General features: G+C 46.3%; 1 protein-coding gene across 1 annotated transcript in view; it reads right to left on the bottom strand.

The window, feature by feature from the left end:
- The window catches only part of FBXL16 (F-box and leucine rich repeat protein 16), a 98,683-nt gene that overhangs the window by 1,010 nt on the left and 81,056 nt on the right, over positions 1-16,617 (bottom strand). Inside the window, exons 4-5 of the mRNA XM_038419289.2 lie at positions 2,520-2,604; positions 1,848-1,911 (exon numbers count right to left, since the gene is read on the bottom strand). Coding sequence (XP_038275217.1) covers positions 1,848-1,911; positions 2,520-2,604 — 149 coding nt within the window. The remainder of the gene's footprint in view (positions 1-1,847; positions 1,912-2,519; positions 2,605-16,617) is intronic.

Below are 16,617 nucleotides of genomic sequence, written 5' to 3'. Positions count from 1 at the left end.
ATAACTCTGTTGACATTCATGGAGTCACTCCTGATTTACACCACTGTAAGCAGCGCAGAGACCATTTGTCCCCAAGCCTCATTCAGAAAGCCAGTAAACTTAAAGTGACTAACAGGAAACCTTTTGTGCTATTTTCTTATTCAGTCATCAGGGTTTGAGTGATGCTCAAAAGTGCTGCTGCTGTTTTGATTCAGAGGGAAACATGTTTTTTCTCTTTCCAGAAACCAGCAAAGGAAGCAGTCAGGTGAGCCATGGAGTAGGAATAGCTCTGCTGAGAGCATAACAATGGCTCCAGGATCATACCTCGCAAATGCCCTCTTGACTAAGGCCAGCCCTCCTTTTAGACCCAAATCTACCATCATCTCACAACTAAACAAATGATCTGATCTCACAATGGTTATTGTAAGTAATTTATATTAGAAAAGCTGATTCATGACGGTGAGATGCAAGCAATTATTGTTGTGCTAAAGAAACTGACCTGAGGGTGTTCCTAGCTTCCTAGCACGATTATCTCAGTATGAGTCTTTAACTTATGCTGTCCTCCGCATCTGGGTCCTGGGCAGGTTGAGCAGTAGCTCTGTTAGCAGAGCAGAGCAAATGAGGACATAAATCCAGTGAAGGGGCGTGAGTGGCATAAACCATGAACAGATGGGAGGGCAGGTCACTGCAGGATGGTGTTGACACAAAAAATGTCACATTGCTGTGACACTCACTGGGCGGGGGGGGGGGGGAAACAAGCTTGCATGAGGCTGCACTAGTGGGTTAGCACCAGTTGGATGGACTAGGTGACCTCTTGGGGGCCTTGCCAGCCTTACTTTTCTGGTATTCTCCATTGACTTGTAGCCTATGAGACTCTTTAGAATCCATGGGGTCTGCTCTGAGATGCTCATACTCCTGATTGACACCAGTGTCAGAGCGAGGAGAATGAAGCTCAAGTTTCTCCATCAGGCTTTCCTTGGGAATGAAGGAAAGGTCTTGTGATGGAGCAGGGCAAACACAATTAATTCACATTGGTACATCTATTTCAGTCAAACACTTTCAGGCAACTCAGAACTCCTTTGAAGAAACAGGACTCCAATTCAAGCTGTTTGGAAAAGTGGTGGTAAAAGTCATGCCTTGAAGCCTGAGGTGGGTAGCAAGAAATGAAGCCCTCTGGCTCAGTCTCTGCCCTGTGTGGAGCTGTCATGAATTGTAGTGACTGGGAGCTCTGCAGACCCTAGGGTGGAATTTGGCCCTGTGGGTCTGATTTTCAGACGTGTTGAGCACTTCTTCACTTGACTTCAGTCTGACTGGTGGGTGCTCAGGACTTCTGACAACCAGGCCCTATGAGTTCAGAGAGAACTTGGGTGCTGCTGTCCAGAGTGGGAGATGGGCTCTAGCTGGAGTATCCCAGGGAAAGAACAAACAGGACACTAGATAAAGTGAGTGGGGTGACAGCAATTGACACACCCAGTGGGAGACAGCATGGAATGTCCAGGTGAAGGAAATCCTCCAGCTGCCTGGACTGGCTTCCTCCACTATCTCCTTTCCTCAACAGAGAGAGTAGGAGGACGGGTCTTCTCCTTGCCCCTCTGCTTTTTACAGGGGCTGACCTGCCTCCTGCAATTGCCTCTCACTGGCCAATTTTACCCACCACAAAGGGTAATTCCAGGCTGGAAGATCATCCTGCCAGCCTACCATTGTGTCATGGCCAGAAACATTCTCCCATGACATCCTAGTGGTCAATCACGAGGCTGTAATATGGCCAGGATTATCCCTTGTGTCGTGGCCCTGTCCCCAAGCTGAGGTTTCCCCTTCTCCAGAAACCAGTCTATCATCTCAAGAATAAACCAGTGTTTGGATCTCACCAGCAAGAGACAACAGGCACAAACTTCTCATGCCCAGGAGATGCTTCAGGCCAAAGTCTTGCACCTAAAATGACAGAATAGGGAGGAAGAGATCCTGGACTGTCAATACAGAACTAGAATAATGAACTCTGCTTTTCACAAGCAGCTAAGCACTGTGCACTCACCTCTCGACTGGGATCATTCCACTTTGACTGATGGGGAAAATTAGGCAGAGAGGTTATATGTCTTGACCAAAGTCAGAGCTGAGATAGACCCCACATCCCCTGACTCCCAGTTCACTGCTCTAATCAATAGACACCAATACTTGCTCCTTGCTAACTTACTGAGTATCTACTTGCAGTGAGCCATTTTGCTCTGCATCAAACATCATGTATTCTACAGGCTCCACATGCATTCCCCGGAGAGGTTTTGGGTAGCTTTATCCACATTTGATAATACTAGTGCGCCAGGCAAGTTGCTGTTATCTTCACAATCATGTTACCTATCACTGACACAGCATTTTTCATCCATTGATCTCAAAGCACAGTAGCTGAGGCAGCCATTGCAGAGAGAAAGCAGAGGGGAAGATTTAATAGCGGAACCATGTTCCAGTGGGTTAGTTGCTTCCTACTGGGGAGATGCTTCAAAGGAGATGTAACCCTAGCATTGCATTGTCCTTTTCTGTTCACCTACCTGGCAGCACCAGCGGAGGTACAGGCTCCTAAGGGATGACATGGTGGATAAGTAACTGAGTCCAGTGTCTGTAATCCGCACACACCTGCAGACAGAAGCGCAGTGTCACAAGGAAGATGCCAGTAGGGAAGGGAGGCGGAAACCTAACATCTGCCCCAAACAATTCATACCTCCTGAACTGGCTCCTCTGTGTTACTAAGCAAGAGGAGGGTCAGACAAATGGAACAGACACTCGCCTTTCCTATCTTTCAGATGCGCAGGCATCTGGTGGAGAACAGAAGTCCTCCCTGTGTTCCGATGCCTAGCTAACAGCAAGGCCTTCAGCCTCAGATATTCCTCAATATCTTGTGCTTCTTCCTCTTCCTTCACCTCCTGCACCTCCTACCCTCTGCTTCAAAGAATTACAGGATTGGGGGAACTGGGGGTCTTAATGAGCCTGCCTCTAGCTCACATCACCTATAATACAGATCGTAGATGACTGTTTGGTAAAGTGAGTCTCACAAAGAGGTGTCCACATCACAAAAGCTACCACCGCAATTGTCAGCTTCTTTGGCTGTCTCATAAGAGAAGCTCAGATGGGCTGGGCATAGAGTCTGAACTTCATACCCATGTCACAATGGTATCGGTGATGTTCTCCTGGTATTATCTGGACTGGTGATCTGCTAGGTCATGCCAATCCTTGACTCTGGGAGCCAGCCTTACCCTGCTGCATTGTGAGAACTCCCATTCCTGGGCTGTTCATGCACAGCCTCTAGCATGTAAGCGTCTCCCAGCTATGTGAGTGAGCACTTTTGGCCAGCTGCTGCTTGGATTGTGCAACCGAATGACATTAGCCAATATCTCCGGTCCCCAGACACAGCCCTAGAAATCTCCATCTTGCAGTGTCCATTTATGCCCGCTGGATGCTGCAAGCTTATATGAGTTCATCAATTTAACAAATAAATTGATATGTACCAGGCTTGTTATCCCAAGGGAAGTCTGACATGCTTCAAACCAAACACACTGCTTCAGGTAGAATAAACAAAAAGATTAATTAACTACAAAGATAGATTTTAAGTAATTATAAATCAAAACACAACAAGTCAGATTTGGTCAAATGAAATAAAAGCAAAACGCATTCTAAGCTGATCTTAACACTTTCAGTGCCCTTACAAATTGAGATGCTTCTCACCACAGGCTTGCTGGTTGCTCTCCCCTTTTATCAGTGCTTCAGTCGCTTGGTAGTGGTGTCTGTAGATGGAGGTGGAAGAGAGAAAGCATGGGAAACGTCTTTCCCTTTTATCATGTTCTTTCTTCCCTCGCGGCTTTGCCCCCCACCACCTTCAGAATCAGGTGAGCATTACCTCATCATAGTCCCAAACTGACCAAAGGAAGGAGGGTGACTCACTTTAGAGTCCAACAGATCCTTTGTTGCTGCCTAGGCCAGTGTCCTTTGTTCCTGTGAGGCTGGGCTGGGTTTGTCCCATACATGGCCTGATGAGGTGTGAACTGCCCCTCTGCTCCTAGAGAGTTTTGCCTGGGCTTGCTTTAAGCCATGAGGACACATTTTCAGCCTTATAACTATATACATGAAATTACAACTTATAAATTTACTATAACAATAATGCTCAGTGCATCATGAGACATCCGACATCACAAACTTTGCATTGGATACCACACAATCATGTTATAAGGATGAACATGGGGATGCAGGGTGTTCCCCTGAGGTACAGAGTGCCACTGCTCTACAGAGCAGTGACCAGGCAGTGTCCAGGGAAGGTTGTACTGATAATGCTCATGCCCTCCCCAATCTGTGGGGAAACAGAGAATTCATTCCCAAGGCTCTCAATCCAAAACCTTTAATCAGCACTAGGCTCACTAAAAAAACCCACCACTAGTCAATAGCGACCTCCGTACTGGTTGGATCTCTATGGTCTCCACATAAGGAACTACCTGAATTTTACTTCTCCAATGCTGGGGAAAAGCAGGATTCTATGGTGACACATTCACTGGCACTTGAGGGCACACACACTGTGAGACACAGAACAGGAAGAACAGCCATGACTGTAGAGGGAGGGCCAGATCCCCAGGAGGTATAAGAGAGTGTAGCCCTCTGACTTCACTGGTGCTATGCCAGTTTACACCAACTGAGGATCTGGATTGGAGAGGCTGTTGGAGAGACTCTATGACCCAAATCAGGTCAGACCAGGCAACCACAGCAGATGCTCGTTGTTGTAGGATGACTGGTGGCTTTAAGGAGAGATGGGACCAGATACACCTGTGCCACTATTAATTAGCTGCTTCTCAGTTTGAGTGGGCGGAACCTATGAAGGGTCAGATGGTAGTTTATGGGACACCTGGGCCTTATAAAAGGACTGAGAGAGAGCAGTTTGGGAGCTGAAACCACAGGGAGCCAGGGTCTGAGAATGGTACTCCAAGGGAACCAGCCTATGTGTCTAGTGCTCTCTCCCAGAGCCAGAAAGACTTGCAAAGGTAACTCAGAGGGCGGGTTGAAGAGAAGCCCCAATGCCCAGAAGAACCTTTTATTTGTTGGGACTTTTTCATTTAGACTTTCCCTCTCTGGGGAGGGAATAAGTTTGTCTGGGACTTGGCCAGAGAGCTAAGGCATATTCCCAGCACAGACCAGTGCATGGAGATATGAGGAGACCTATCTTGGGGGAAGGAAACTGAGGCACGGAGTGTGGGAAGTTCCACATTCAATAGCTGAGGGCATTTTGAAGTAGCCACACTCTATGATACTCTGGCATTCTTTACTTGAACTTCCTTCCACTATACTTACTGGTCAACACACTCTTCTCTGCCCATTGTCACCTGCATCTCCCTTTGGAGATGAGCCCTCCATTCAATAGGAGATCCTTTCTTTCTTTGAGATACTGGCACTGGATGATTTATACCATCAGGACTGGCCCATTTCCTGGCTTAAGGAAGAAGTCTCCAGGAAGCATCACCATACAAGGGAGTCCTGTAGCTAGTGGGAGTAGGAATCAGGTCAGGTTGGGCCTCCAGAATGGGGCCAATCCTAAACCATCCTGCTTTCACTCCCCAGCAGGGACCTCCTTCCTGCCTCAGAGGCCTGCCCCCTTTTCCCCTATGTCACACAAGAAATCAGCAGGGGATGGGTGGCTCAGAGAGCAGAGACTGTGAGGAGTAGGGAGCATGGAAGATGTTGCATGTGGAAGAAGAGGCTGGCAGGATAGGTGTGGTGGGAAAGGAACATACAGCAAGCTGCCTGCTTGAGGCTTCTGACATGACATAAAAGGGAGGATGGAAGAGCAGGGAGGGAGGAAGGAGATTGCCCAGCACACATAAACTTGCTCCCATCCTTCACCTTAGCAACCTCAAGTCCAGATCCTCAGCTGCTATAAATCAACAAGGCTCCACTGAACAGTGTTCTGATAGCTTACAGCAGCTGTGGATCTGGCCCAGGAGCTCCAAGGATCAATGGGGTTGACAACATCATGCAAGGCACCGCATAGTGCTCTCAGCATCATGCACAATCTGTTTAGCAGACATGGGCTAGTGGGTGCAGAGCAGATGCAAACCATGCAACCACACGACTCCAAACAAACCCAGGAGGTTCAACGTGTTTGGTTCATTTCCCCCTCCTCATCCCACCACTTCTTCATCATGCTCTTTGCATTTGCATGAACTAATGCACAAGAATACCATGAGGAAGGCTCTTTAGATACTTCTGGCCTCAGAGCAAGATAGCTAGTGAAGATAGCTGTGCTCTTTTTGAGTTTCCTGGTCCAGGTCTGCTGGCTCCAGAGGAGGTTCAGAGAACTGAGGGTTGAGCCTTCACACTTGGAAAAGATGGGGATCAATATGAAAATTGAAAGGTGGATAAGGAATTGGTTAAAAGGGAGACTACAGCGGGTCATACTGAAAGGTAAACTGTCAGACTGGAGGGAGGTTACCAGTGGAGTTCCTCAGGGATCGGTTTTGGGACCATTTTTATTTAATCTTTTTATTATTGACCTCGGCACAAAAAGTGGGAGTGTGCTAATAAAGTTTGCGGATGATACAAAGCTGGAAGATATTGCCAATTTAGAGAAGGACCGGGAAATCATACAGGAGGATCTGGATGACCTTGTAAACTGGAGTAATAGTAATAGGATGAAATTTAATAGTGAGAAGTATAAGGTCATGCATTTAGGGATTAATAACAAGAATTTTATTTATAAGCTGGGGACGCATCAATTAGAAGTAACGGAGGAAGAGAAGGACCTTGGAGTATTGGTTGACCACAGGATGACTATGAGCCGCCAATGTGATATGGCCATGAAAAAAGGTAATGTGGTCTTGGGATGCATCAGGCAAGGTATTTCCAGTAGAGATAAGGAGGTGTTAGTACCGTTATACAAGGCACTGGTGAGACCTCATCTGGAATATTGTGTGCAGTTCTGGTCTTCCATGTTAAGAAGGATGAATTCAAACTTGAACAGGTACAGAGAAGGGCTACTAGGATGATCGGAGGAATGGAAAACCTGTCTTATGAAAGGAGACTGAAGGAGCTTGCCTTGTTTAGCCTAACCAAAAGAAGGTTGAGGGGAGATATGATTGCTCTCTATAAATACATCAGAGGGATAAATACTGGAGAGGAAGAGGAATTATTTAAGTTCAATACCAATGTGGACACAAGAACAAATGGATAACTGGCCATTGGGAAGTTTAGACTGGAAATTAGACTAAGGTTTCTATCTAATCAGAGGAGTGAAGTTCTGGAATAGCCTTGCAAGGGAAGCAGTGGGGGCAAAAGACCTATCTGGCTTCAAGATTAGACTCGATAAGTTTATGGAGGAGATGGTATGATGGGATAACATGATTTTGGCAATTAATTGATCTTTTAACTATTCATGGTAAATAGGCCCAATGGCCTGTGATGGGATGTTAGCTGGGGTGGGATCTGAGTTACTACAGAGAATTCTTTCCTGGGTATCTGGCTGGTGAATCTTGCCCGCATACTCAGGGTTCAGCTGATCATCAAATTTGGGGTTGGGAAGGAATTTTCCTCCAGGGCAGATTGGAAGAGGGCCTGGGGTTTTTTCCTTCCTCTGTAGCATGGGGCACGGGTCACTTGCTGGAGGATTCTCTGCACCTTGAAGTCTTTAAACTATGATTTGAGGACTTCAATAGCTCAGACATAGGTGAGAGATTTATTGCAGGAGTGGGTGAGTGAGATTCTGTGACCTGCATTATGCAGGATGTCAGACTAGATGATCATAATGGTCCCTTCTGACCTTAATATCCATGAGTCTATGAGTCTGTGGGTGGGGTGGGATCCCTCTGAACTGAATTCTAGAAGGTGTTCTCATCATGTGTAGAGATGAGCCTGAAGAGCAGAGTTCTGATCCAGATTTCCCAAAATCTGGGGGGAGGAGAGCAAGAGCTTGGATCTGGGAATTTGGTTCAGGCCCACCTCCAACCTCAGGGCCAGAAGCAGGATGTATCTTCCCCCAAGGGCTGGAAGGCATAATACCTCACCTTCCCTTCTCGCTCTTTTCCTCACCCCTCTCTCTTTGCCATTTCTCTCCATTTCATACATTGCCCAGGAGGAAGGCTGTTACATTATGAGATGAAACCATCTTTGGAGACTTAATGCCAGTTTTACTTCACAACTTTCCAAATGCTTTTCCATGTGCCACCCTAACCCTCTGGTGGGGATTGAGGGGTATCCATGACCGAAACACACCAGTGACATTTCCTTATGGTTAGGGCCCTACCAAATTCACGGTCCACTTTAGTCAATTTCACAGACATAGGATTTTAAAAATTGTAAATTTCATTATTTCAGCTATTTAAATTTGAAATTTCATGGTGTTGTAATTGTAGGGATCCTGAACTACAAAAAGAAGGATTCTGGGTGGACTCCTCCTGAAGGTCGAAACAGCAGCCTGGATTTCTACATAGACTGCTTCCGCCGAGGTGAACGAGCTGAAATTGTGGAAAAGCAGCATCGCTTACCCCATAACCTCAGCCATGCAGAACACAGTGCCATCCACAGCCTCAGAAACAACTCTGACATCATAATCAAAAAGGCAGACAAAGGAGGTGCTGTCGTCATCATGAATAGGTCGGAGTATGAACAAGAGGCTACTAGGCAGCTCTCCAACACCACTTTCTACAAGCCATTACCCTCTGATCCCACTGAGAGTTACCAAAAGAAACTACAGAATTTGCTCAAGAAACTCCCTGAAAAAGCACAAGAACAAATCCGCACAGACACACCCCTGGAGCCCCGAACTGGGGTATTCTATCTGCTACCCAAGATCCATAAACATGGAAATCCTGGACGCCCCATCATCTCAGGCATTGGCACCCTGACTTTGTCCTGACCCATAACTATTTCACATTTGGTGACAATGTATACCTTCAAATCAGCGGCACTGCGATGGGTACCCGCATGGCCCCACAGTATGCCAACATTTTTATGGCTGACTTAGAACAACGCTTCCTCAGCTCTCGTTCCCTAATGCCCCTACTCTACTTGCGCTACATTGATGACATCTTCATCATCTGGACCCATGGAAAAGAAGCTCTTGAGGAATTCCACCATGATTTCAACAATTTCCATCCCACCATCAATCTCAGCCTGGACCAGTCCACACAAGAGATCCACTTCCTGGACACTACGGTGCTAATAAGCGATGGTCACATAAACACCACCCTATATCGGAAACCTACTGACCGCTATTCCTACCTATATGCCTCTAGCTTTCATCCAGATCATACCACTCGATCCATTGTCTACAGCCAAGCGCTACGATATAACCGCATTTGCTCCAACCCCTCAGACAGAGACAAAAATCTACAAGATCTCTATCATGCATTCCTACAACTACAATACCCACCTGCTGAAGTGAAGAAACAGATTGACAGAGCCAGAAGAGTACCCAGAAGTCACCTACTACAGGACAGGCCCAACAAAGAAAACAACAGAACGCCACTAGCCATCACCTTCAGCCCCCAACTAAAACCTCTCCAACGCATCATCAAGGATCTACAACCTATCCTGAAGGACGACCCATCACTCTCACAGATCTTGGGAGACAAGCCAGTCCTTGCTTACAGACAGCCCCCCAATCTGAAGCAAATACTCACCAGCAACCACACACCACACAACAGAACCACTAACCCAGGAACCTATCCTTGCAACAAAGCCCGTTGCCAACTCTGTCCACATATCTATTCAGGGGATACCATCATAGGGCCTAATCACATCAGCCACACTATCAGAGGCTCGTTCACCTGCGCATCTACCAATGTGATATATGCCATCATGTGCCAGCAATGCCCCTCTGCCATGTACATTGGCCAAACTGGACAGTCTCTACGTAAAAGAATGAATGGACACAAATCAGACGTCAAGAATTATAACATTCAAAAACCAGTTGGAGAACACTTCAATCTCTCTGGTCACTCGATCACAGACCTAAGAGTGGCTATACTTCAACAAAAAAGCTTCAAAAACAGACTCCAACGAGAGACTGCTGAATTGGAATTAATTTGCAAACTGGATACAATTAACTTAGGCTTGAATAGAGACTGGGAATGGATGAGTCATTACACAAAGTAAAACTATTTCCCCATGGTATTTCTCCCTCCCACCCCACCCCCCACTGTTCCTCTGATATTCTTGTTAACTGCTGGAATTAGCCTACCTTGCTTGTCACCATGAAAGGTTTTCCTCCTCCCCCCCCCCCTGCTGCTGGTGATGGCTTATCTTAAGTGATCACTCTCCTTACAGTGTGTATGATAAACCCATTGTTTCATGTTCTCTGTGTGTGTGTATATAAATCTCTCCTCTGCTTTTTCCACCAAATGCATCCGATGAAGTGAGCTGTAGCTCACGAAAGCTTATGCTCTAATAAATTTGTTAGTCTCTAAGGTGCCACGGGTACTCCTTTTCTTTTTTTGAACCAAAAAGGAATTGTGTGTGTGTGTGTATGTGTGTGGGAGTGTCACAAGGTTATTGTAGGGGGGTAGGGGTACTGCTACCCTTACTCCTGTGCTGCTGCTGGAGGTGCTTCCTTCAGACCTGGGTAGCTGGAGAGTGGTGACTGCTGGCAGGGAGTCCAGCTCTGAAGGCAGAGCCACCGCCAGCAGCAGCACAGAAGTAAGAATGGCATGGTATGGCACTACCGCCCTTACTTGTGTGCTGCTGCTGGTGGGACGCTGCCTTTAGAGCTGAATGTCTGGCCAATAGCCGCCGCTTTCCAGCCACGCAGCTCTGAAGGCAGCACAGAAGTAAGGGTGACAATAACACAACCCCCCTAAAATAACCTTGCGATCCACCATCAACTCATTTTTAGATCAGGACCCCCCATTAGAGAGATGCTGGTCTCCCCTGTGAAATCTGTGAAATAGGGTAAAGCAGGGGTTCTCAAACTGGGGGTCATGACCCCTCAGTGGGTCACGAGGTTATTACATGGGGAGTTGCAAGTTGTCAGCCTCCACCCCAAATCCCGCTTTGCCTCCAGCATTTATAATGGTGTTAAATATATAAAAAAGTAGTTTTAATTTATAAGGGGCGGGGTTAAACTCAAAGGCTTGCTATGTGAAAGGGGTCACCAGTACAAAAGTTTGAGAACCACTGTGGTAAAGGCACACTAGATTTCATGGGGGAAAACCAGTTTTCATGGTCTGTGATGCATTTTTCAAAGTCATGAATTTCATAGGGCCCTGCTCAGGGTGGGAAGGGAGCACAGTAGCTTTTCTGACCACAGCTGTGTGACGTTCTGTACCTCAGGGGAACACGCAGTACCCATATGTTCATCTTTATAATACGATTGTGTGGTATCTAATGCAAAGTTTGTCACGTTGGGTGTCTTCAGAAGGCTCATGATGTACTGAGCATTGTTACAGTAATGTTATAGGTTATAATCTCACGTATATAGTTATGAGGCTGAAAATGTGTCCTCATGGCTTAAAGCAAGCCCAGGCAAAACTCTCCATGAGCAGAGGGGCAGTTCACACCTCATCGGGGCATGTATGGGATAAACCCAGCTCAGCCTCACAGGAACAAAGGACACTGGCCTAGGCAACAACAAAGGATCTGTTGGACTCTTGAGTGAGTTAGTCCCAAAATGACCAAAGCAAAGGGGGTATGATGAGGTAATGCTCACTTGACTATGAGGTGGGGGAAGACAAAGCCAAGAGGGACGAAAGGACATGATAAAAGGGAGAGATGTTTGCCATGCTCCTTTTCTTCCACCTACATCTACACACCACACCAAGCGACTGAAGGGCTGATCAAAGGGGGGAGCCTGGATGAAGAGCAACCAGCAGCTTGTGGTGACAAGCATCTAAGTTTGTAAGGGCACTGAAAGTGTTAAGATCAGCTTAGAATGCATTTTGCTTTTACTTCATTTGACCAAATCCGACTTGTTATACTTAGATTTTAAGTGATTACAAGTCAATCTTTGTAGCTAATAAATCTGTTTATTCTACCTGAAGCAGTGCATTTGGTTTGAAGCATGTCAGAGACTCCCCTTGGAATAACATATCAATTTCTTTGTTAAATTAATGAACTCATATAAGCTTGCAGCGTCCAGCGGGCTTAACAGGATACTGCAAGATGGAGGTTCCTAGGGTTGTGTCTGGAATCGGAGATATTGACTAGTGTCATTTGGTTGCACAAAGAGCAGCTTACATGCCAGAGGCTGTGCGTGAACAGCCCAGGAGAGGGGGTTCTCACAGCAGAGCAGGGTAAGGCTGGCTCCCAGAATCGAGGATTGGAGTGACCTAGCAGATCACTGGTCCAGATAACACCAGAGGGGAATGTCACAGTGGCGCAGCAAGCAGGGTGTATGTGCAGCTTGTTACTCCAAGTGGAGTTCACACTTTAAGTACTGATATTTTTGATTTTAAGTGAGTCTCAAGTGCAGTGGCTAAGAACAGTCAGGAGGAGGTCACAGTTTTGTTATTTTCTGTTGCTTATTTTAGGAAAGGGAACTAAGAACAGGAAAGCAGGAAAATGTGTGAAAGCAGTGAAGCAATTGCAAAGTTGGAGCTTTTTAGGCTGCAGGTTGTAGAAAAGGAGAGGGAATACCAGAGATTATTGCAACTGAAACAACTGGAGATAAAAGAAAAAGAGAGTCAGCCAGAGAAGAGGCTGCACACAGAATGGCTATGGAAGAAAGAGAGAGAAGGAAGAGAAAGAGTAAGAGAGTGAAAACACCAGTTGGATCTGCTAGATAAGCAGAAACAGAACCCCCCCAACCCTAACAACTCCCATAACTCCAAAAATCCAGAAATGGGAACATTTATGTCCTGCATACAGTGAAGAGGATGATATTGCTGAATGTCTGACTACCTTCAAAAGGCTGTGTGTAATACATGCAATCCCTGATGATAAGAGAGTTCCTATCCTGATTGCAAAATTAACTGGTAAAACTTGAAATGTATTCAATGGAATGCCTATTGAAGATGCTTTAGCCTATTGTAAATTTAGATACTGTTTTGCGAAGTTTTCAGATTACCCCTGAAACACATCGAGTTAAATTTGGGAATCTTAAGAGGGATATTGGCATGAGTAATGGGGAATATGTGAACAAAATGAAAGTGGGTGAGGGGCAAAGGTGTTACAAGCTTTGTGGGAATGTTGGATTTTGTTGCTCAAGAGCCTTTCCTAAACTTATGTGGGGCAGTGTCTATGGGATAAAAATGTAAAGTTTGTGTATGAGATGGCTTTTTTAGCTGATGTGTTCGAAGAGACTCAGTCATCTATTGAGGGCAGGCCACAGAAAGAGGGGTTTAAAACTGGTGGGAAGGGAGGATCCCATTTTGCCTCTGGGAAGAGAGAAGGGGGTTGGGAGCCTAAACATTCTCTTACCCAAAAACATCCCTCTACTGCGAACCCTCATCCCAAATCTCTTGTAAAAGCAGAAGAGCCAATTAGGTGCTATCAGTGTAATTCCACTGATCACCTGAGGAATAAATGCCCCATTCTAGGAGGGAGCAGGCAACCAATAGCTCATGTTAGTTCTGCTGTCCTCAACACAGAAACTCCCCCAAGCTATTGAAACCTATCATGTTGGTTTTGTGAGATTAGCCTCTGCAGAACCAGACATGGAGCATGTTAAGGTTATCAAAATTAATGGCAGGGAGTACTTGGGGCAGAAGGATACAGGGGCCCAGATCTCTCTGGTTAAGTAGAGTGTGGTCTAGAGGCCAGTATGCTATCTGGCCAAATGGCAGAGATTGTGGGGTGGGCGAAAGCATATTCCTCATACCACTAGCTAAAATCCATGTGGTGTGGGAAGGTTTGGAAAGTGTTTTGACTGTGAGGGTAATAGAACACCTCCTGTTTGACCTGCTCCTTGGTAATGATTTTTTCCATGTAGCTCAGATTCAAGTATTTGCCTGCAGCAGGAGGGAGCTTTATACTGGGACCCCCAAGGGAAAGGATAAGGTCTCAGGAATTGCTGAGAGAATGGGAGAGAGTCTCCTCGATTCTTCTGCAGCAGGGAGAAGCCACATGCTTCCAGGTGGGACAGTGGCTGAGACCAACTCCTGCACTGCAGCTGGAGGCAACACCACATCAGGAAGGGATGGGGGTGTAATGCCTGCCAGGGAGAGAACTGTCCAGGTTGTTAGCTGCCAGAAGGTCACAGCTGAACCAGAGGCAAAATCAGCTCTAGGGAGCATAGAGGAATGTGTCCCAGAGAAGGAGCAGGGCATCTCAGAAACCACTGAGGTGGGTGAGGATTCCTGTGATTCTGTAACACAGGGAAGTGGGGTGCTTCCAAGTATGGGAGGGGCTGAGACTAGCTCCTTTCCAGCAGAAGGCAACATGCCCTCAGGCACAGGGGCAGGAGAGGTGTTATCAGTGATTAAAGAAACTGTCCCAGTTGTTAGCTGGCAAAGTTTTGCAGATGAACGAGATAGAGCCCTTCCTAGGGTGCACAGAGAAATGTGTCTTAGGAGGGGGCCCAGAGGGGGAAACTGGGGAAGGAATAGTGGGGGTACAGGAATGTCTCCTCACTGGTCACTTGGGACAGGATGCCCAGGACACTAGGAGGATGGGATAAATCAGAGGGATAAATACTGGAGAGGGAGAGGAATTATTTAAGCTCAGCACCAATGTGGACACAAGAACAAATGGATATAAATTGGCCACTAGGAAGTTTAGACTTGAAATTAGATGAAGGTTTCTAAGCATCAGAGGAGTGAAGTTTTGGAATAGCCTTCCAAGGGAAGCAGTGGGGGCAAAAGATCTATCTGGCTTTAAGATTCTACTTGATAAGTTTTTGGAGGAGATGGTACAATGGGATAGTGTGATTTTTGGTAATTAATTGATCTTTAAATATTCAGGGTAAATAGGCCTAAGACCCTGAGATGGGATATTAGATGGATGGGATCTGAGTTACCCAGGAAAGAATTTTCGGTAGTATCTGGCTGGTGAATCTTGCCATATGCTCAGGGTTTAGCTGATCGCCATATTTGGGGTCGGGAAGGAATTTTCCTCCAAGTCAGATTGGAAGAGGCCCTGGAGGTTTTTCGCCTTCCTCTGTAGCATGGGGCATGGGTCACTGGAGGGAGGATTCTCTGCTCCTTGAAGTCTTTAAACCACGATTTGAGGACTTCAATAGCTCAGACATAGGTGAGGTTTTTCGTAGGAGTGGGTGGGTGAGATTCTGTGGCCTGCGTTGTGCAGGAGGTCGGACTAGATGATCAGAATGGTCCCTTCTGACCTTAGTATCTATGAATCTATGATGGCTGGGTCAGCATCTGTGCACCCAGGCACTCAGCCTGTGACTCAGGTTTTGAGAAGGAATGGTGTAACTGACCTCCTGGAGGGGAGCAGTCACACAGCTGACTTCTCAGGGACAGGGAAAGGGGTGGTGGAGGGTACCCTAATCCAGGTTCCCATTTTTCAGATTGCTATTTCTGATAATTTTTTGGAAAGTAATTGTGGCTCTTTAAATCAAGATGCAGCTCCAATGCCTGTGACGGCAGAGGAGTTGGGACCAGGAAATTGCCAGGGTGGTAGTTTGCCAGAATACAAATAACCCAACAGGCAGAGAGGGGAGTGTTTTCTCCCAGGTGGTGAGACACAGAGAACAGTTATGGGAAAGCTGCTGGGAAAAGGTGCATCTGATCAAAGAGTAAACACACCTCGCCCACAGAGCACAGATCATAGTCCTCTAGGAAAGGGAGTCAGGGAAGGAGTCAGTGCTGGGAAGGGGAAACACAGGGTAACCCCCAAAGGGAAGCTGGATTTTCTGCATATGTATAGTCCTGGGGTTGGGAGACCATTCCACAAAGAGCCAGCCAATGTGCAGGATCCCCCTGAACACCTATCTTGCCAGACCCTGAGGCACCAAAATTCCAGAAAAAATGATTAAATTAAGAGCCCACACAGATGGGAACATTGGAGGGAAGGAAAAGCCAGTGACTGATTACATGGGAGAGAGTCAAAGGACACCATGGGTAATGAACAAACTACCCTCAAACTACACTATCTGAACAGAGGGCGTGGTGTCATAAAGATACTTGTAAACACCATCTGTGATAAAAATGTTGGTATTAATGTAAGTTTTGGGATAAGAATTTTGTTACTGATGTTAAACCTTATGTTAATGCTACTTTTCAATTAATACCTGTAAACAGGTTTAAAGCTTATCACAGCAGAGAAACCATAAAAAACCTTGTTTGCCGTGTCTGAATGGGGAAACTGAGGCACACCGCCTCATGGCCTTAATGGCTGCATGCCAAAAGAACTATAACACAAACTGCCTTTGAGATAATGACTAACCCTCTTGCAGTAAACTAAGGTGGAGGGATAGCTCAGTGGTTTGAGCATTGGCCTGCTAAATGCACGGTTGTGAGTTCAATCCTTGAGGGGGCCATTTAGGAATCTGGGGCAAAAATTGGGAATTGGTCCTGCTTTGAACAGGGGGTTGGACTAGATGACCTCCTGAGGTCCCTTCCAACCCTGAGATTCTAGGATTCTAAGGGGGGGGAGGTGTGATGTTCTGTACCTCGGGGGAACACCCAGCACCTTCATGTTCATCCTTATAATATGATTATGTGGTATCTAATGCAAAGTTTGTCATGTCAGCTGTCTTCGGAAGGCTCATGATGTACTGAGCAT

The sequence above is a fragment of the Dermochelys coriacea genome, chromosome 10, assembly GCF_009764565.3.
Source record: "Dermochelys coriacea isolate rDerCor1 chromosome 10, rDerCor1.pri.v4, whole genome shotgun sequence".
Classification (NCBI taxonomy): Eukaryota; Metazoa; Chordata; order Testudines; family Dermochelyidae; genus Dermochelys; species Dermochelys coriacea.
The sequence above is the reverse complement of the archived record's forward strand: the minus strand, read 5'-3'. Positions and strand labels throughout refer to the sequence as shown.